Source organism: Battus philenor, unplaced genomic scaffold (genome assembly GCF_028537555.1).
Source record: "Battus philenor isolate CCGP_79_NKW_IND1 unplaced genomic scaffold, ilBatPhil1.0.hap1 SCAF_26, whole genome shotgun sequence".
NCBI classification, from domain to species: Eukaryota; Metazoa; Arthropoda; class Insecta; order Lepidoptera; family Papilionidae; genus Battus; species Battus philenor.
This window is the reverse complement of record NW_027181689.1, coordinates 3,143,609-3,166,672: the sequence shown is the minus strand read 5'-3', so window position 1 is coordinate 3,166,672 and position 23,064 is coordinate 3,143,609. Positions and strand designations below refer to the sequence as shown.

General features: G+C 32.8%; 1 protein-coding gene across 1 annotated transcript in view; it reads left to right on the top strand.

Moving 5' to 3' along the window:
• Positions 1 to 9,590: 9,590 nt before the first annotated feature.
• LOC137925125 (zinc finger protein rotund-like) overlaps positions 9,591 to 23,064 on the top strand; it is a 116,758-nt gene continuing 103,284 nt past the window's right edge. Inside the window, exon 1 of the mRNA XM_068768508.1 lies at positions 9,591 to 9,865. Within this exon, the coding sequence (XP_068624609.1) occupies positions 9,686 to 9,865 (180 nt within the window). The 5' untranslated portion in view covers positions 9,591 to 9,685. The remainder of the gene's footprint in view (positions 9,866 to 23,064) is intronic.

Below are 23,064 nucleotides of genomic sequence, written 5' to 3'. Positions count from 1 at the left end.
CTTTCATTTACGTCACTAACAAAGAAAATATAAATAGGTTGTAAGATTATTTTCTCACTACCATTTGCAAACGCGTATAGTTTTCCATGCTCAGTGCATGTTGATGACGTCACAAATTTTGAATTTATTATTACTGTCGTAGACTCTCTCAAAACGTGTTCTTTTATCATTATTAGTCCATATTTTCACATGTCATTAATATCTAATGTATATATACTCGAAGAGTTGGACTTAATAATTCATATTTAATCTAATTTTACATATTAATTAAAGGATCAAAAATTACTTTAAAACCACTTTTTTATTAGCTCTAGCATAAATCATTACATATATTTTGTCACAAGACACATTATCAGGTTAATATATTATCTAATCAAGATTTTGTATTATAAAACACTATGCCTAAAACTATATGTTTGTTGATTTATCATTTGCACAAAATCAACTGTGACTATTTCTCCATTAGCTAATCAATTTCAGTGAAAATTTCTTAGTTAAATTTACATTTACACATAAATATTTGTTACATTTACATTACGATTTGTTAAGAATGGAATCTTTCAATATGTACGAGTAAGTATATTGTGTGTTCGTAAATATAATAATAGCTATTATTATAAGAATTGTGCAGATATAAATACGTGAATTAAATCAATTTAGTAACTGTTTTTGTTTAGGATTAAATCACATTTACTTCACTCAGACATTACATTTGCCTCGATCAGAGGCTTCTGCTCTGGCCACTACCTTGTATTGTATTACAGTATTGGGCCAACGGTTCCATAGACGCGTTGTTATTCACAACCCCAACTCAATTCTCTTAATTACTCCAGTTCTCGATGACGATGTTTTTAAGTTTAGAAACTTAAGTCAAACTTAACCTTCAATAGCCAGCCTTCTGAGTACATATTTATGAAGGGCAATTTAAATCAAGTTAGCCGTACTAACTTACCTCAAGATACCCTGACCTCTTGATTGATTTTATAACGCGATCACACTGACATAAATTATGTTATCTATATCTACTGAGAGAGCAACGGTAGCAGGTAGTAAAATTGAGTTGCACATATAATTATTAAAAGTAAAATTAAGTAATTTAAAATAATAAATAGGAAATTAAAAAAAAACTATAAATGAGGCAGTACTAGGTCTCTGCCATTATAGGCTGGCGACTATAAATAAAAAATGTTAGCCTAGCGTTAGAGGACTGAGATTTACGAATGTAAGTTGCAGGTTCGACTTTCTTTTTTGATTTGAAGATTCAATCCTATATAATTTACGCTTTGTGCACTTTGTGCAATCAATTATATAGTATTGTTGCTTACAAACATATTTCCAGAGGATGAGGTGCAGTGTCTTCAGCGACACTGCAGTGGTCAACACGCATGCCAAGCATGGCGATTATGCTATATCCCATACATATTTTTGGAGGAGAAACATGCCTTGCAGTCTATGGTCTAAAACTAAGATATTTACATCTCAGGTTATACAGCGTGGTTGGAAATAAGTTTAAACGCCCTAAAAATCAGGTGCATTTTGATAGAAAAAGATAAACTAATTACTTTATATATTTGTTGACAAAAGAGATATATATTCGCGACTGCAAAGTGTTTGATATATATAACCAATTACTTTGTGTAATGCCTTTACAGAAGACACATTTAAGGAAGAATTTCAAAAGTTTTTAATGATTTTTTGTTAATAACACCACGCCACGATGTGACTTTTGTCTAAAAAAAATCTAAAAGACAATTTGCAAACATATAATTTAGTTGAAAAGGATAAAAATATAGATAAATGTATATTTAAATTCGATATAGTTTATCAACGTTGTAAGTTTTTCTATATGACTAATTCATATTTATATTTTAAATGTAATTTTTCATTTGAAAACAGAATTAAATATGTTCTCGTTGTTGCTGTTATATTAATACAAATTATTTGAGGCATTTGAAGAACGTAATTTAATTATGAAGTGACCGTATCTTCTAATTATCCGAATCCATTAATAGTTTGTTACACACACTCCCTTGTTACTTTAATGACGTCCGAAAAGTAGGCATCCGAAATGAATGGCCGACCAACCGAAATTTCCAACGAAAATGCGAGTGGGCGGAGCATCCAGTGGGCGTGCCTTAGGGGCGTGGCGAACCGGTCATTGAACCCCGACTGTATGATATGTATGACTATGGCATATACACGTTAACACCGGTTATGGTGCCTTAGTACACTGATTTGCAATTCAACGACGTGTATGTAGTTGGCTGTGTTTCAACTTGATTATGCGGTTAAGTTTTAGGGAAGTTACCTCTTTAAACTTCACGATTTTTTGTTTATTTCTTGACTGGCAGATATTTAATATTGATATAGATAATTTTAAGATGTGTACATATATATTAATTAGAATATTATTTATCTATTAAAATTATTATTCATACAGAATTTACAGCGACGATTTGTTTGTTTTTCTTTCAATTTTGAATCAAATTGTACTCTTTTAAAGACATTCTTCAACTTAGCTTAGCTACTAGGGCTCCAAACGCGACCTAATATGAAAAGAACCCACAACAAGCTCAGACAAGTTTTTTCCCGTGGACACTTACATCATCTTTAATAATTATTCGAGTACGCACCATTTTAACTTAAAAAATCCTTCTTGCTAAAAAAAAAGTTTTTTTTTTAAATTTTAGTTTTAATAAAGTTCTTAGGTGCTGTACACAGTTACCCACAAAGGAATTATTATTTTATGAAGCCTGAATAAAGGCGTGACAAAGAAAGCAGGGCGAAGTGCGGGCCTAGGAAAAAAGACCAATAGCGTCACAGCGGACTAACAAAACGAAGCGTACGATACTCCCCCTTCGTCTCACCGCGCGAATATCCAAGGCGCGGTACAGCGGTATCGGTAGCACTATAACTGTCGTTGTTAAATTAAAATATGATTAATATAACTTTTGAGTGTGACCTTTATATGACTGCAAGTTTTGCAACATTATTACATTATTTACAAATATTTCATATGTGATTACTTTATAATGACCATAGAAATGGGCAAAAGGCATGGAAATGGTAAAAGTTTTAACGCTTTTTGCTAGCAAATGAACTACGCATTCATCACTACAAAGCTTTTACAGGTATAAACAATCATCCTGTATTTTACTTACAGTATAATAATTTAACCCTTAATAATAGAGTTTCAATTTTGATACCAATCTTTTAAACCGAATGTTTACATTACTATTAGTTTTTTTATAGGTTGGTTGTACGTGTTTTACTGTTGTATAATATTCTTTCCAACGAAATTAAAAAAAAAATCTATTTTTCCCTTCATCTAGACCCTCAAGCAAACACAGTAATAAAAAAATCACTTTCGTAAATCAGGCTTCTAAGGGTTAAATAGAGATAGAAAGATAGATGTGGGACTTTATTGTTAAAGGTACAGATGTGTGTCGCTGGCAGCGTAGAGAAAGCAGCCTTGTATCTAACTGCACTCGACTACCAGTCCTATTTGGCCACGCGAACCGCGAGAATTGTCTTACGTTTAATTGCATAATAGTGTGGTTTGTTTATTATTAAAACAGTTCACAAAATACACAAAGTATCTTGAACAGAGCACTACGATATTAATTAAATCAAATTAAATATTAACACTAGTTTATCTTTAAACAAAATAAATTCAGCTCGTGTACATTTAAAGGCTTGCAATAGAAATGGAATTTTGATTCTCTAACGTTTCCGTTAACATTATTTCAAAATTATAATTTTAAATGAATCGTTTTTCAATTAATATCTCTTGCCATATGTCATTACATGATTGAATATTAATATAGTACAACTGTTGACATATAATCACTTAATACAACAATTACTACATATACTATACGTCTCGTGTCATGAATTAAAATGCTATAATATTGTTATAGAATAAAATATACAATATATGTTAACACTACCTGTCCTCCGCACGCTTCTCGTGACTCGTACTGTCTTTTATGAGTGTAATATCATTAAATTGATTCTTGGTCATTTTTAACATGCCAAAAAATATCTCGTTCATTCTTCGTTTCAGCTCATAATCGCCCACTGAAAAACATGGACTTCCCCGAAATATATTTTTGGGGGAATATATGTATTTTAATCGCCAAGCTTAGCAGACGTGTTGGCGATCCCTGCGTGGTACTATGGTACGCAGAGGGCGCAGCTGCCTAACTTCTGGGAACTTATTTGTGAGCAGTAGATAACTCATATAATTAATGAACTGAATGTGAGTTGAATATAAGAGTGTATCTGGAATCGAACCCATGATCTACTATCACTAGTCTCAGTGTTCTAGCGCAAGGCTACCACTGCTCAAAGAAATGGTCAAGTATTATTAAAAATTTTATTGAAAATCAATAAAAAAATGTGAATTTTATATTTATTAAAGCCTTGTAGTTTTACAAAGATTATAAAATGAATAAATAATTAAATTTCACAAAATTCAAATTCAACTATAATCTCTAACAGGCGAAAAGAGAAAATTTTCAGCCAAATATTGAATCTCATGTGTTATGGTTATAAAGATATCTTGATAATTCAGTATACAGGTGGCAATCTATTATATACAGGTGATTGGTTGTAGATATAAGAGCTTTAAAGCTTTTATGCTTCTTTCCAACCATCCTGTATAAAGTGAGTACTCTGAAACATGTAACGTTAATTATTTTTTTCCAATGGACTGTAATCCAATAAATTCTGGCAGAACAAAGTCAGTCAGTGATAGACAGTAAACAGTAATAAATTTTATAAAGCAGTTCGTAATTTGAAAACGGTTTTAGTGCTATATTATCATAACGTCATTAATTATTTCTACAATCATTGATTTATGGATAGAGTACACCATTTATTAATTGAAAATAAATGAACGATACATTGACTATTTTAAAGCTTTTACCGATTTATCCCATCATCGATTATAAATGTATATAAAAATATATGTCAATTAGGTGTACTGCAGTTTATACTAATTATATTTTTTTTTACAAAAATGTGCTGTGCAACAAGATGTTTATAAAGAAATTAGTATTCTAAAGGTCGCTACTCTATACATGTTTAATTATTTATCTCCCAAAATTTTAAATCTTTTATAAAACAAATAGTTGCAGACATGCTAAATACAAGAAATAATAATAAACTCTTAACGTCTAAATTTTGTCTCGAAAAAGTTAGCAAAATCCTTTATGTGTTTAAGTGTACAGGTATGTAAAAGTGACAATTGATAAAAATTAAAAATAAAAGTTAAAAAATTGAAAATAAGAGTATGGTAAAATAGTAAAGATAGAAAGAAATTAAAAATGTAAACAAACAAAGAGAAGAAGAATTGTGATAATATCCGTAAATTTAATTTGTAAAAATGGTATAATAGTTTTGAAAAAAGCTAAGAAACTTGAGAAGTGAGGTGAAGAGTGAAAGGTGATGAATAGGAGGAAACTAAAAATGGATGAGTATGTAAGATCACGTGAAGTAAGTTAGAAGACCGAATAAACGAACTTAAGAAGACTGATAGAGGAGTAAAGAAATAAAAAGAAGGTTGTGAAGTTCCCTTTTCCATAACAGAAGGAGATAAGATAAAAAAGAGATAAATATAGGACAAAAAGACAGGCTCCCAATAACTGGAGCAATAAAAGAAGTGTACACATATATAATAAAGCGTCACAAGATATCTTAGACCTTCCTTCTCAGTTAAATTTAAAACCTTAGATATGTTTTTAAATAAATGTTATTATAGTATTCAAGAGTTTCAGATGTTCGAAATTTGAGGAACTTATTTTGTAGACATGCTAACATGGTTGATATCATAAAGTATACATCAAAAATTGTTAAATTTTGTTTTAAAAGAGCCATTATTGTGTTTTCAGTCGGCTCTTCTCAACAAATCAGCGTTCTAAGTGGTAGCTTACTACTTATAATGTTAAAATAATCGACGAATTAAAAGTACATGTAAATACCTATTTGAATAAATAAATTTTGATTTTCAACTATGAAATTGGAATCGGCATATACAGCTTTACCGAGCATAAAGTGGAAGAGTGATAGTGGTGTTATCATCTTGAACTATTTAGCCTGCCAAAGCTCTCGACTCATTAGATTAAATTCAATTGTATTTGAAAACGTTATGCTTTGTGTAGGAGGAAATTTTTTGGAGTTTCTAAACCCCTTTCGTACCCAACTTGGCCTGTTATTTGATACAAATTGATGCTTGAAATGATCATGTCCGTGAATTAGAATGCTACAGAATTAGCTGTACCGGGCCTTAGTTATGCACGCGGCGAGACGGGGGGGTAGTATCGGCCGTTACATTCCGTCAGCCGCCGTCCTTATTTCACGGCCTCCACTTCACCGCGCTTTACTAAGACGAGGTACAGCGGTTTTGGTTGAGCCGTAGCTTTTATATGGTGATTCGTAAGCATGGAAAATATTAACGGTTTGATTGTATAAGTCAATTTTCAACAAGTAACTCCAAAACCTTTACACTTACTTTTAAATATATTGTATTAAATGTTCACTCGAAATAGATTATTATTCTTTTAAGATAATACGACAGGCTAATAGCTTATGGCATTACTAATGCCGGCAGAGATATGAATTAAATCGTTATTGATTTTTATGTATAGTAATCTAAATTTTAAAAACCTTTTTTCTTACTATATGATCTTAAATATTTAATGGATTCAGGCGTTACATTGCGGAAGTCCATCCTAAATAAGAAAGGACCAATATTTAGCCACTTCCGCACATGCAGTGGTTGTCGTGCATGAAAGTGCACCGCCCGCCAGCCCGCTCGTAAATGCGAATGCGACAGACAATGCCAACTACACAACCGCCACCGTAAATTCACTCAACACGTGTTTGGAGGAGTTGTTACACAGATTAGTGTACACACAGGACTCGGTGTTTAGCACTAATCTGTGTAACAATTCCTGAAGATGCCCCGTGGAGGGGTGAAACACTTTCTTGCACGACAACCACTGCATGTGCGGAAGTGGCTAAATATTGGTCCTTTCTTATTTACTATATGATCTTTACGATATATATTATATCTGAAACCATTGATTTTTGGATAGGGTGTACCACACATTGAATGAAAGAAATTGAGCTATAGTTTCCCCCCTCCTTTTAAAGCTTTTATAAATATTTACAATCACCATGTATGATATTAAGGAAAATATACCTGTAAGAATATTTATTAATTAGCCTTTATTTCGATTGCACATTTTGCAAGCGAACTCGAGCTATAAAGCCAATCCATGTACAAAGCGGAAGCAATATATTTCATAATCTCATTTACTCAGCACAACATCGGCTTCAGAACAAACCGACATTAATCTTTAAATGCATTTATAATGATAGGCTACGTTCTGTTACATCACGTCACCTACCTAAGGTTACTATTAAACACGAAAGCCTTAAGCGAAATCAACACGAGTAAGAAATTAAAATTAGTCGTTTATTAGCATAAAAAACTTTTTGCAGCCATTAGAATTATCGCAAAAAACACAAGAAGTGTAAACCTGAATTTAAATTACGAATGATAAAATATTTGAAACTTTTGTCTAATGTTCCACAAGATAAAGTGACTTTCGGCACTGAAAATTGGTGTCTCATTTCGGACTTTATTGGCAAGATCACAGTTGTTCAATGAGCCATGGAAAGAATATTCGAGAATTCTCTACTAACCAAGAAAGGGAAAAATATATAGCTACTTCCACTATGCAGCAGTAGTCGTGCGCAGTAGGTACACAGACTAACATTTTCTAATGATGCCCCGTGGAGGGGTGAAACACGTGTAGAGTAGATTAACGGTAGTAGTTGTGTTTCGCATTGTTTACCGCACGCGCTTTTATCAGCGGGCTGGCGGGCGGTGCATTTTATTGCACGACTACTGCTGCATAGCGGAAGTACCTATGTATTAGTCCTTCGTTCCTTATTTAGGATGGACTTCCGCGAGGTAATGCCTAATTCTATTAGAAATTCTCTACTAGTTAGAGTTATAAATAAGAGCTGTAGATGATGAAAGAAACTTACCTGGCACATCGGGTTAACCCGTTGAAGTGGAATTGGATAGGCCATATAGTTCGCTCAAGCTTTAAGGTTCTGGAATACAGACCTCATACCGGCATGTGAAGCGTATAAAATCAACCCATAAGGGGGACAGACGATTATGTACGATCCTATTGGAAATTTATAAGGGAAACCTATGTTCAGCAGTGAACGTCTTACGGTTTATATAGTGACCTGATTGGGAGACAGAGTTGAGCTCTTAGACTGCTTAGGGGCATACTACATAGAGTGACTTGAGGTGAAGGGATTTCGGATACTATCATATATATACCTTATCACCAATGATCATAATAATTTGCTAGTTTTATTACATACATTGTGAAGTCATAGCGTGGATATGACTTTATTTACTGTTATTATAAATAATAAAGTTAAATGTGTTTTTTTTTTATTTCTTCGAGTTGTAACCTTAATGTTTTCGAAATTCCAAAATAAAGACATATTGAAAATGCTCATTTATATTTATAAAATAATAATTGATTAATAATGTATTGATATTTCAATTGAAACGTATTAATTATAATCAATACATCATTTTTGGATCAGTGTAAAAATTCGCAATATGCTTACAAACTTTATTTTTTAATCTATAGACGGAAGGTACGCGCTTAAGTGAAACTTTGCCAGTTTAATAACTTCGAGATGTTATTTTTAAATTCTCGACTCTGGGCATGTCCATATTACAATATCCATTTCATTTTTTTCATTACATACATTTCTAGCACGATTACTTTGAGTTTCTATTTTCAATCCAAGCGTGTCCTTATTTATATAAACATATGACATAATTTCCCGTACCCTTCATGCGCCTAAGACACATTGCCACTTTAATATATTCGTGTTTAGATTTTGAAATTCCGGAATCCAGGCATGTCCATATGATACATATTTGACACCATTTCTTGTACTGACACATGCCTTGAAGAAACTTTATCACCTTGATATAATCGTGTTAAAGTTTTTAATTTCCGGAAATTAGACATATCCATATTAATATATACATTTGACATAATTTTTAATCATTTGCTTTTTCTATACTCTGATTATCATATCTGTTCATGAAGTCAAATGTAATAGGTTTAGGTTAGCATCAAGTGACCATCATTTTGTCTAATTAAAATTTTCTCTTGTTCCAGATGCAGGGGAATAAATTTCAGAGCAACATGATTAATTCTGACTCAGCCGATAATCACTCAGACAAAAATATATTTATAATTAAGTGTACTTAGTGCAATAATTAATTTATCGACGATTCAAAATCAATTATTTCATAAAACGGGTTCAATTTAATTGAGGTATTGGTGCTTTATTATTTATTGGGAAAAGAATAAAGTTTTATTTATCCAGTGCGAAGCGAAAGGTTTAAATCACTTGAATTTATGTTTAATTGTTTTTACATAGAAAATTAAATACACTTTAATTAATTTGAAGTGCAGATAAAACAAAATAAAGACTATATAAAAGATAAAACTTTTAATAATTTTATTACGGTGACTATGTAATGGTACAGTTGCGATGAAAAGTGAAAGGTGATTGTGACTAAAGTACAGTCGTGTGCATTACACTTTGTGTTTAAAATGTGGTATTTATGAGTGACTGTTGTGAACAAAGCTGCGGTATGTACACCACGTGGTACAGTCGCGGTGAGAGCGGCATGCACCATCACCAGATGGGGCAGCTGTACCACCACGGGCCCCCCATGATAAAGACTGAAGCCGGTGTTAATAGTGACTGCATGATGGCGGTCGACTATGCGCCGCCTATTAAGGTATGATTCGTTTTTATACAAATATTTTTTTTAAATATATGACATCATAACTAATCATGCAGAAACTGGCATAAAATAAGACCAAAAAAGTAAGAAATAAGTAACACAGAACAATTCACAATAGCTCGGGAAGTAAATACAAGGAATATAACTAAATACCTTTTTTTATTCAATTGATTTTCCACTTATATACATATATTTCTTGTGTATGTGTAGAGAGGAATGCTCGAAGAGCCTAATGTGATATAAGGACCTCATTCAACTTTAAATTAAGCAGTAATGGTTCCAAATACATTCTCATCCAAGAGTCTAAAACATACGTAGCTGGGTTTTTTTGTGACCAAATGTCTATAATGCAGTAGTAAGAGTAATTAAAAAAGCCAGTACATTGACATGACATTTAGTTTTAAAATAATTGGCTGTTAAAAGCGTACTTACTATTTCTAGAATAGAATGCTTGTTAAATCAACAAGGGTTCCAAAAGCATCATAATATAAGAAGAGTGCACTACAAACTCAGTAGTTTTATTTTGTGATCATTTGAGTAGTAGTATTAAGAGGTTTGATAAGTGGCGACCACAAGCTGGTAGACCGACGGCATAGGAAAGGTAGCGGGATATTGCTTGAGAGGCAAATGCCGTGCAGTGGGTGTCACCTGACATGATGATGGCATTTGTGATAAGCAGTTCGTTAAATCTTTTGTTAAATAAATATAGAAGCGAGATGATGTATTTATTTTTACAAACATTGTCAGTTTGTGTTATATTGTTTACTTTTGGGTATTTGCGTTTTTTATTTTGCCTGTAAGAAGTTATCAACGGTAATCTACAGAACCAGCGTCTTATTAAAGATAGTGGATGACTGCCATTTAGCCATAGGTCGTAATTGGATATAGGCCTATTGAATATTTCTATCAGGACCCGTGGAAAGCGACAAATTCTCGTAACAGCGTCGAGCATCTTAATAAGGTATTCTGTTCATCTTATGGTTGGACGTTTTATGCTACCCTTGGTGGTGGCGCAAGCGGCTATTTATTCTACTCGCTGTGGTACACATTGCCATTTTAAATTGTCCTAATATTAATAAATTTTAATTTAGTATACCTAACGAAAATGCCAGACAATTTTATATCAAATATGCCTTTAGCAGTAACCGACAATTTCCCAGATATAAATCTTAAAAGGATGGTAATTTTACTAGCTGCGGCGTAGTTTAAAACGGAAAACATCTATTCTTACGTAATACTTTGACGGTGATATAAATAATAGAGATATACCAACTGTTACGTCTCTTAATGGATCTTGTAGGTTTCCTTGGTGGAGAATGGTTTACAGAATCGAATACCTTTATATAAACAGTCTGATAGAATTATTAATATAACGGTCGGATCATTAAATTGAACGAATTAAAAAAAATAATATTAAAGAGACAAAGTTTGGGAAAGAAAATTTATGAGATGGTAAACACATGATTCTTACTTTAAATTAGCATTAGGCATTAGGTATCATGTTACAAATTATAAAAATGTAGACAGTAAAAGTTAAAAAGTTATTTTTAATTACGAGTAAATTTAAAAAATAATTTTTGCAAAGATAATTTTTTTTTTATCGTTTTAAATTACTCATTAAAAGTATTCCTATCAAACTTGTATTTATTTCCCAGTAAATAATCTGTTATTGAGGAGAAATGTTTACAATTTTTTTATATTAAGTTGTGTTTTAGATTCGTGGAACATAATGTTATATCATAATATAACATCTAAAGGTAGTTTACTATGTATTTATAAAATATGGTACGCTAATTGTACACACTCCTCTAGTCTAGACCGCAAATTAGTGAATAAACGCAGGTGACATAGCGGAAATTTCTTCGTGAACAATGTTTTTGAAGTGGACAATTGGGGCTGGTTTATTGGCGTAAAGGCTTGTGGCACCTCCAGAGAAAAAAATCCAGTGGTCTGATATCAGGGCTCACGGAAGGCACTCTCGACGCGAAATCAGTTTTCCACAAAATTTCATTTACAACTCCCAAAGTCTCATTGAATATACCAAATATTGCGTCATCTTGTTGGAAGCAGATTGTGTGTAAAAAAAAACTTTCCCAAAATTGAATGTCGTGTTTCTGGTCCACCGTGTAAAATCGTAATTAACGTTACAAGCGATTGAAATCAAAATCGCAATTTACATAACAGTGCGCTATTAGTGTTATAGCAGGCTATATTTATAACATTGCAATAAATAATATTAAATTGAAAAACCAGTTTTCGTCAATCGTCCATTAAAATGTTTATCATTCAAGCGGTTAGTCATTCATGAAAATAGCGGTTCAAAGTCAATAGATAACTGGGTGATTGTTCACGTGCGGTAGACGTGATCGTTTTTATGATCGGGAGGAAGTCAATCAAGAAGCGATGCGTCCGAAAAAGTGCGGCTAGAGATGGATAACTATAGCTAGCTGCGGCTATCCATGGCTCGCTGTGGCCAGCCGTGCGTAAACGTCGGAGCAGGTTGTTCGGTTTTTTGTTCAAGATAACCACTGAGCACGCGCAACCTTTACTCTGTTTCAACACTATCCGATATAAATTACGTTTTGATTCTGTATTTACATTTACGTTTCGTCGCGATAGATACGTTACAAATTGTTAAAACTGTTTCATTAGTATGACGTCACCAAATACATTTTTTTTTTAATTTGTACCAGCCCTGACAGATTTCCACAAAACTTATTGGCCAATCATAGCGCATTAGAAAAAAATATTTATTAATTATTAAGGCTTATGTTTTGTTGGGGACGTCTATCGACTGACTTGATGGTGGTGAAGAGTGATTGATTCGTTTTATTATCTTTTCAATTGGGGGACGTCTACACCTGAATAAAAGCCTCCCTTTGATTTCCAATAAGACTTACTACCTGTTCTGATAGATTTCTACAAGAGTTATTGGCCAGTAGCAGTGTTAAAAGACAAACGCCTCTCCTGTATTATTGAAATGAATAAACTATATTCTAACCACAGAGCTATTATGATGTAACTGTGTACGGTTTTGACAGTACAATGCCATGTAATTATCAAGTAATAAATTTAAACACATTTAACAAGACCCTTTAGAAAAACTTCAATTGCATTACAGAGTTTTAGGTGATAATATAGCTTGGGAATGAATTACTCTACTACTGTATTAAGTCGTGAAGGTGATCACAAATCCAGTCTGATTTTAGTGTACGCTTTTCCCAGAGCATGGGGCTGATTTTGGCTCATCTATACTTGATGTAATACATACACTCAAAACAAGTTATAAATATATGATACTAAGTGAATAAAAGTACCATCACTTATTTGAAATTAGAATAGATATATAATTTACAAAATAGAGCAGTGATAGTTCAGCGGTGGAAAAATGAGACTTGTGATCGTAGGTCTTGCGTTCTATTCCCATCATACATTCTTATACAATTCACACTTTGTGCATTAATTATATAGGGTTACCACTGCTCACAACAAAAGTTTCCAGGGTATGGGCAGCAGCGTCCTCTGCGTATCATAATACCCCACGCTGCTGCTTCCTCCAATGAAACCTTTGTGGAGGCCTATGTCTTGCAGTGGGTGTCTATGGGCTGAAACAAAGATGAGGATACTATAATATTATACGCGCTATGCGGGGGGCAGTGAAGAACACAACCCCAATCTATCGCTCTCATCTACAATGTAAATACCTGGTAAAGTATTCACCGCACAGCGCATGAGTTTTAGACTGAAAGTTTGTGCGTCTTCGTCTCCAGGCGATATTGAGCGAGCCGCGCTATGACAATGGCGGGTTTAATGGAAACTTGCGACAGCATCGCGTTGCTATAGTTGGACGTCGAGAGTGAATTTAATATAATCGAAATACACCCCTGTGTTTTATTTACAACTTAATTCCAAATGTATCCCTGTACTTGATGACTAAGAAATTAAAAGCCAGGGGTAATAAAGGTTGTGTATTTACATATATACAGAGTATATTTACAATCGTGGTATAATTGTAATTTTCACTTAAAAACAATGGCAGCGACTGTCTAACTGTTAGTGTCCGAATTTAAATTGGAGTTTGAATTTAGATTCGAACGCATATGAATTTATCTCTAATAAGTATTGTGGAGATGATCAGTAACACGGAGCATTCTAACACGAATGTAACACTATGTTATAAATTCTGGGCAATAATACAACGTGGAAAGAAATTCTCGTAACTTTGTCGATTCTGTATGTTGTTATATCACGTGATATTAGCCGCCTCGATATCACGTCGTACTGATACACGTAACACTTCCGTTCGCTTCCAAGAACTGGGTGAGATGGATCGTTGGCAATTTCAATGTAGCGGAACATTCTAGAGATTTGTATCGAATGGTTTTGTTTATAGCCTCAGAATAATCCTGTTCCTTGTTTGTTTCTGGGATCCTATAGAACCACGCGGACTTAGTGAATGTCATATTAAATTTATGAAAATTTTATGAATTTATGTTATGGTATGATTTAATAAGAAATATGAAAAGTCAACGTGTTAAATTTCATTATTTTATACAGACTTATTAATTATTAATTATTAGTGTAAAAGCTTTAAAATGCATAACTCATTTGCTGTCAATTTAAGTTTAAAAATAATAAGTAATGCAATGATTACATAGAAACAAAGCATTTTCACAATTCAGATTACTGTATATACTATAATAGTGTATAAATTAATTATTGTTTATTATCTGCTCTGCAGACTTTTTACTGCCAGAATTTATTGGCCCGTCGCATTCTAATAAAAAAAAATGTTACAACATAATTCTAAGTAATCACGTATCATGGACCCCTTTAAAGCTTTTACATCTACAGTCCACTTATATACGTTTTTTTTTAGTTTTTATTTTTTATAATAAAAAAAAATTGTAGGGGCGTAAACTGTTTGAAAGATTTTCATTCAAAAATATAGGAGAAAAACATAAAACGAAGCATTGATGCGGTCCCTAGTAAACCACAGAGCCAATTCTACTGTTAGTAATAAACTATGTCTACTAATGAACTTGCAAGTAGTAGACAGAGTTAAAAAAAGAAAACATACATGTTGCCGGTAACGCTTTTTTGTAAATAAAAGACTAACATGGACAGATAAACTATGATTTCGAACAGAATAATGACATCATTGTAGTCGTATCGATGACGAACGACGAAGTGTTACGTCTATGACTGTATGCAAAAACAAAGCGAAGCTTCCATGCGTCCATGACGAAGGCTACTACACGATGACACCCGGAAAACAATGCACTTATACCAAGGCGATAGCAAACCTAATGCGACTTGTGAATTAATATTATGTATTTAAATTGACTCTTTGAACATGAAAGCTTAAAAAGAAAAGATATCTGTATAAATATATTTTATTATACCGAGAATGTTTATTGATTATTGTAAGTTAAAATGTAACAAATAGGATGAAAAGTATTTTTATTAAAATCTTTAATCTTATAGGATATCGATTAAGAAACAACATGTTAGATATCTTCGTCAAAATCATTATATTTTGACACATGCTTTTTGTCTATAGCCATTCTTAATTTTTCCTTGAGAGCCTTCTACATTTTGATTTTCTTTAAAGACTAAAAAAAAAATATGATAGTACGTAATCGATATGAAACTGGTGCATACACGTAGCATAAAAACATTAACAAATAAAAAAATATGTCCATAAGGTATAGCACTTTAAATAAAGAAAATCTTATAACAGAGTTCTTCATTCATAATTTTTTTAAAAAAATCCTGCTATAAACTAGCGATAAACTATTAAAAATATTTTAACTTCTAATTGAAAAACCACTCGATCCAATTTTTTTTTTTGATTAAAAATCATAAAAGCAAAATGTCATTAAACAACATAACACCTGTATACTATAGTTAAATGTAAATAAACTTTAAAAATTTGTTTCGAATTTTCATATAAAATGCGAAAAAAGTTTTTACCCAACCTATTTTTATGTTTTAAGTTAACGTCCTCTATACTTGTTGTTCACAGCTTTGTGTACATAGTTTTACAATAACATGCATCACTGTAATATAATAAGCAAGATGTACCTCTAGCGAAGTTAGGCTTTTAGTTTTAAGGTAATTAAAGTCATATAGATATATAGGCGAGCAAGACTTTTACCAAAAGACAAGAAGTTTTTTTTTTACTAAAATAATACGTAAGTACGTGATTTTATTACACTAAAATTGTAAAAGTTAAAGTATAGGTAATTAATTTCGTATTTATAGACGTGGACGAAAGCAATTCCGCGCGACGATTTATCCGGGGATGATCATGATCCGGGGAAAATGATCGGTACAGTGCCCGGGTAACGACGTCCCGGGGCTGTGACGTCATTAATCAAACGATACGCTCACGAGGGTGGGTACCGCAAGACCGAGTAAAAGAATAAACACCAGCGAGAACAATTTGTATTTCTTTGGCTTATGCCGCAAACATTTTGTTTGACTGACAAAAATAGATCATAGGTAACATTCTTTAAAATATACCAAAAGAAAATTTTGCACCGAAAACTGGTACTCACTTTTCCAAATGATAATTATTAAAGTTATAATAAACTTTATGCATTAAATATAATCTTTAAGATTTTAAAACGTAATTATTTTTGCAGTTATACGACGAGATTTGTTTACGTTAAATTAAGTTGAACACGATTTAATAATATGACAATATTTTTAAAATAATCTGGCTGACCGCGAGAACTATTACGCCTAAGAGTAATATATGCTATAATAGTACATAAATAAATAATCTTTTATTATCTGCCCTGCAAACTTTGTACTACCAGAAGTTATTGGCTGTCGCATTTCGAAATAAAAAGATAGATTAATCCGACCGAAAGAAAATATCTGGAACGAATTTAAATGTTTTGCTTTTTTATTGCAAAAGTAATTTTAAATTAGAAAAGTTTTTTTTAACTTCTTTCTTATAATGTGATGTTTAAATCACTTCACACCAAATTGGTTAGACGCTTCCTTTAAGGATTTTAAAATTAATATATACTATATCTTTTTGCATAAATATTATATAATAATTAATACAAAATTAAACAAAAAAAGTTTCCGCAATTTTTTTAATTTTATCAGTTACCACGTTATACTTTAGAGCGGCGATAAAGACATCAAGACAAACGTCTCGAATGATTCCGATGTCCCGGGGAAATTGTGCGGGGTAGCCTAAATGTGACGTCCTAACTAATTGTCTTGGAGGGTTTTTTTAGAAATAAGAAGTAAAAATATATTTGCTTTCGTATTTCAAAATTCGATTGAATATTTGCGATTCAGTTTACATGTAGGTTAATGTATAAGATTCTATAATAAATTACCAAGCGATTTGGTGAATTTATCTTTTATCAAATTCAAGAAATTTTTAAGGCACATTTCAGAGTATCTTCGCGATAAAAATTTGGAAATAAACTGCTCTAATTTTAAGGGAATTTTTTTGTTATAAATCATCAAAAAAAATTACAGTCCCGATCGGATTTTTTGTTAGTTCTTCTTCATGGGCGGCAGATTACGAAATAAGGTAAACATAATTTTAAGCTGATATTTATAGACGATTGTAAAGATCTTATATAATGAAGCTAATTTGACTTTGACAATGAAAACAAATATTTTTGTTGGTGAGATGACTTCGGAAATATTTATGGTATCATCAACATTAAAATCCGAGGTTTCCGATCGTTCTTATCATCTGTCCACCTTGGAGATAGACGTCCATCGCAGCGCTTGCTGGTCAGAGGTTTATGAACCTTAAGGCATCTGCGGCCTTTTGTTCTGCCTATAATATAATAGCCTTTTCATTCTTTTCTCGATAAAATATACGTCATAAATTCTAATTACTTATTTAAATTAGAATTGCAACATTTTAGCGCTCTAAATGACGGTTTTGACCGTCAATAATTTTCGATGGAAAGTGTCGCAACTTAACTTACTTATTAACGTCAGACGCAATCGTGGACGCCCCTTTACCGCCCTTACGACCCCATAACACCCCCCATACCCCCTTACTCATACCTCCTCCCTACACGGTCACCCCCCCCCCACCTTGCAGACGCAACGCCGACAATTAATTTAAAAGACAAACCCTGTTCTTTCAACCGCACGCTTCCATCATTAATATGTGAAACTTCTTACAGGGTCGCAATGTTGCTGTCATTCCTCAAGTGATAAATTCACTTCACTTCGCCGATGTACTCATGAGGACTTTCCTCGTAGTTCTTTAAAAGTGAATTAGCTTTACTTGATATTTTAATATTTCTTATGTCAATACAATAAAATGACAGCGTAAAAAAATTGTAACATTGGCGAGTCCGAGACTATTCAGCGCTTGTGGCATGAAAGATGAAGGAGGGCGTGAATAGCTAGACCCACACGAGATACATAACAACACATAAATCTCCAGACCACCGGCCGTTCGCCCATAAGTTTCTCCAGTGGTGGTAAGGCCTCCGAATAGGTGTACCGAAGATATAGTATAAAAGTCGCGGATAGTAGCCGGTCGTGCAAAGAAAAATCTGTCATTATGGCTATATTTGGAGGGGGTCTTTGCTTTATTTAATAGCCTTTATTGATGAAAATCGCTTTAATAATAAGTTTATATAAATATCGACAAACGGTCGTTAAATCCTTTCAGCTTGTCTTCCGACTAAAGCCTACTTTGAAGCTTTCTATTCCGTTCTATCTCTTGTTATGCGAATCCATGTTGCACCAAATATTTTCCTAATGACATCCTCCAACTTTTTATTCTGTCTACTACTACTTCTTTTGCAGTACCGTGGTTATCACTTCTCTTTTATCATGTTGTTTAAAACACAATTAATATTAAAATGACATCATCCTTGAACTTCAAATTCTTAATTAGAATTTACATTTTTAATGCGACATTTGTTACCAGAATATATATAACATGATCACAAGAAAAAACATACAAAAATAAATTCAACAAATTACACCGAGTCCAGCCGACATTTGGCGGGTAATTTTTTTTCCTAGGTTTCTAGGACTGTCAATAATATTTACCGAGCGTCTGTTTGTTAAAAGTAGAATATTATTAGGCTCAATCCAAAATCCATTTTGAAGGTGTTTTGTATAGATGCCAAAATCGCTTATTCTTTTGAAAAGCGCCAAAAACTCGACTCACATCCTTCGGAAGGATTTACCCGAAAAAAAAACTATACCGACTGTTCCGAGGACAGGAAAAAGCGTTAACAAAAGTGCGTTTTATCCAACAGGGATTATTTTGAAGTAGAAAAAATTAATCTCGAAAAATATATAAATTATTTACATTTTATAAGCAAATTCACATGTATGACCATAGTATGTATATGTGATAACAGTTGAAATCTGTTTCTACTTTTGCTTCTTGTCTCCTTTTTTTCTCTTACAGTTTACCGATAAGTGATTAATTGTTTTGCTAATATAGATTTATACTCTACTAAATAAATTACGTTCGATACGTTTTTAGACACGCAGTCAAGTGACTTGTGGGACTGTAAGTGGCGCCTTTTAAGACAACAGTACTAGAATAAAGAAAAAAAAGTTGGTCGTAATGTGTAATCAGGTCGTACTAACCAAATACGACTAATCACTAGTCGAAACTCATTTGTGGCATATCAATAACTACAATTCCTATCATATTAACATACATAAATGAATATGGACTAACCAAATGACAAAAATGTCGCACGACACCGTTTTTCAGCGAAACTATTGCATTCTAAATGATTAAAGTATACATAAATCCTAATTTAACCAACAAAAACGGCACATGTCTAAATGATTTAAAGTTGTTTTATTATAAAACAATAAGCACTCAGTCTATATCAACAAGCGTTTACACATAGTTCAGTTTTCGCGTATTGGAAGTGACAGAGGGTTGAGAGCTGTTCACCTAAGTTTTCTTTGCGGTAATAAATAAAAATATTTAAAAAGAGAATATGTATCGTTTCTGGTAAGTTCTTCCCAACAGATTTGAATTCCGAGCCGTCAGCTTACATATGAAACATAATTTACTATTCAATAGTGACTCTAAATGCCAACTCGAACAAAAATATTTTGAATTTGAATTCAATTACGCACATACAAACATTTTGTTGAAAAAAAAATGTTATCAGCGAATTTGAATATTCATCATCATCAACATTACAGCTATAGGTCTTCCACTGCTGGAATTTGGCGTCCCAGGTAGATTTCTAATTCGATTAGTTAGAAGCGGCATTTTTTTGGTCCCGTTTAGTGGGCTCTCATATCATATTAAGGATAGGAACTTTTTAATTTTGAATCTTCGTTTCACTTTGTTTTCTTATCACTCTCCTCTTCCGTTCTTCACTATCTCTATTAATCTTCTTCTTTCGTTCTCTTACCATTTATTTACATTCCATTCACACCTCGTCTCTCTTTCTTCGGTACACTCTTTTGGTATATCACAGTACAGTTTCAATTTCGATTTTTACTTTTTTTTACTATCACATTTTGAATTTTTACAATTTTATTTAATATCAGGCCTCTTACACTTTATTTATATTAATCCCATTTTCTATATTGTCTTTACCCTATCTACGTTGCATTATTAATTATTACAACACTCTTTATAATTTTTCGTAAATACCTCAAAAAGATGTGGCGACACTCATGTCTCAAATTAGGTAGGCGATGGTGCCCCTCTAGCAGTATACATACGAGATATATTGGCTTATAATTGCGTAGTCTGTTTTGCGTGTGTGTGGTACGTTGTTATGTTTTATATTATACTAACTTGCCCATTTGAATTTTTACAGCCAGAAATTATCGGCCTGATGCATTAGAAAAAAATAAATTATTTTAATATATTTCAGAATAATCGTTTTATGTACTGATTAAATGTGAAATATATTAATTCACAGCAAATTAGCTACTTATTCACATTCCTTTAAAGCTTCTACACCTGTAACCAATTATAATAATCGATAGGAAAATGATATTTTAAAATTAATTTTATCAATGTTCTTATAACGTTTATTCTATAAGTCGTACAGCGGAGAATTCTCAAATCTTGATTCGACCGGAAGACAATCCGGCTTGGTCTACACATAGGGAATGTTGCATATTTTGATTGCCATGCAATCACATGAATCAACCACAGTCAATCGTCACCTCGTGTCGTTTTACTGTCTAATTTAACCCATAGAGACTAACTAAATATCGTGAAACGTAATATAAACATAGAATCAACAAAAATAGATCATCTTTTTAAATTATAGATGTTAGATAATATAAAAAGAAATTTGGTTTAACAGTACACTGTTGACTGATGACATTTGGTACACCAAATGTCATCTATTTCTACAATAGATGGCAGGCACACAAACCAAGAGATAAACATAGAATAACTATAAGAATTGAAACAAAAATAAAAAGAATCAAAGGTGAATAATGTACCATAATGCTATCTATTTTTGATGATAGATGATAGATGATAGATAGATAAAAACATTAAGAGAATCATAGAAAAGAAATGAATAATGTAATTAAGATAGAATAGTAGAAAATTTAATGTAAATAGAGTAAAATTTAATAAAAACAATCTTATAAGTATCACACGGAATTAATAAACAACAACGGGTAATTTAGATAAAAAATAATAACGAATAAGCAGTAAAGCGAATGTAAATAAAAATAGCTATGAAAAAAATTTCACTTATAGTAAAAATCTCTGCCTATTGGCGACAAAGATTATCATGTAATTTAAAAAACCAAAAACTTTTCTAACAATCGTTCAATGTATTATCGACATTGGTTAATAGGTTCCAGAAGACGTTAGATGTAAGCCGCATCTAACTGGTTCTTAAAGTCCATCCTAAGTAAGAAAAAGACCCTTTTCTAGCCGCTTCCGCACTTGCAGTGGTAGTCGTGCAGCTACCACTACCACTGCATCTGCGGAAGTGGCTAAAAACTGGTCCTTTTCTTACTTAAGATTGATTTACTTTTATGCAAAGGCTTCTCTATTTACTATTTCTTATATTACTAATCATTGTTATTAGAGTAACACGTTCTACTATTTAGATACTAATATACGAAAAAACATTATCAGGTTCGTGTAAACATAATTATTGCTTCGTAAATTTTATTTAATACGGAACATGCCGAGTAAGGTAATTTACTCAATTAATTGTGTTTACATGTTTGTAATGTTACTATCTGTGGAATAATCTAAAGATTTAACAATACCTTACTACGTTTTTAATGATGCCGTGTCAAGTGTTATTATTCAGGTAATGGTCCACACAATATCATATCTCAAGGTGACGCACGCGAAGGTGTGGCCAAGCTTGATTTTGTATAACAATTATTTTCTTTACTGTATGCTTTGATTGATAGTTGTGCCAACTTAGCATTAAATATCCTATTCTTACTTTTACTTACCTCAGGGCAGTTGTAAAAGGAATCTCTGTTACAGACTTTACTTGATCAGACTAGCGGACATGTAATTGTCCTCGAGGACTTTTAATGATAAGTGATTTATGATTGTGGTCTATGTAATGTCTATTTTTATAAGTAACAATCTTCTCATACAAAAACATACGTTGTTAAAGAGTTTGAGTGAAAGGACTCCCAACTTTAAAAGTTATTCGGGGTTTTAAGTTGATTCGCTAAAACATCGTAAATAAATTTTCCGATAGTTAAGAAAGAGATTTTTCTCTTTTTTCTGCTCAGCAGATATGAGGATCATAGATGAGGAAAGAAACCAAGTTATGGCTGTTGTAAATATGTCTTTTAAAGATGTCCCAAAAATATCATTAGATAGTGTCATATGTCATATTCTAGTGATATTTGCAGACTCTGCGACTCCAAAGTGGCGAAGAGGACACTGAGCCTAAAACTTATTTTAAAGTAGTGTAGCCCTACTTTATTTAATGGAATCAGGCGTTACCTTGCGGAAGGCCACCCTAAGTAAGAAAAGGACCAATATTTAGCCACTTCCGCACATGCAGTGGTAGTAGTTGCCGCATTCATCAGCGGGCTGGCGGACGGTACACTTTGTTGCACGACTACCACTGCATGTGCGGAAGTGGCTAAATATTGGTTCTTTTCTTACTTAGTGTAGCTCTACCTTGGCCGCTACTAACTATAGTTTCTGCTGGTATTGATCCTCCCCTGTGAGAGATCGTCTGGAA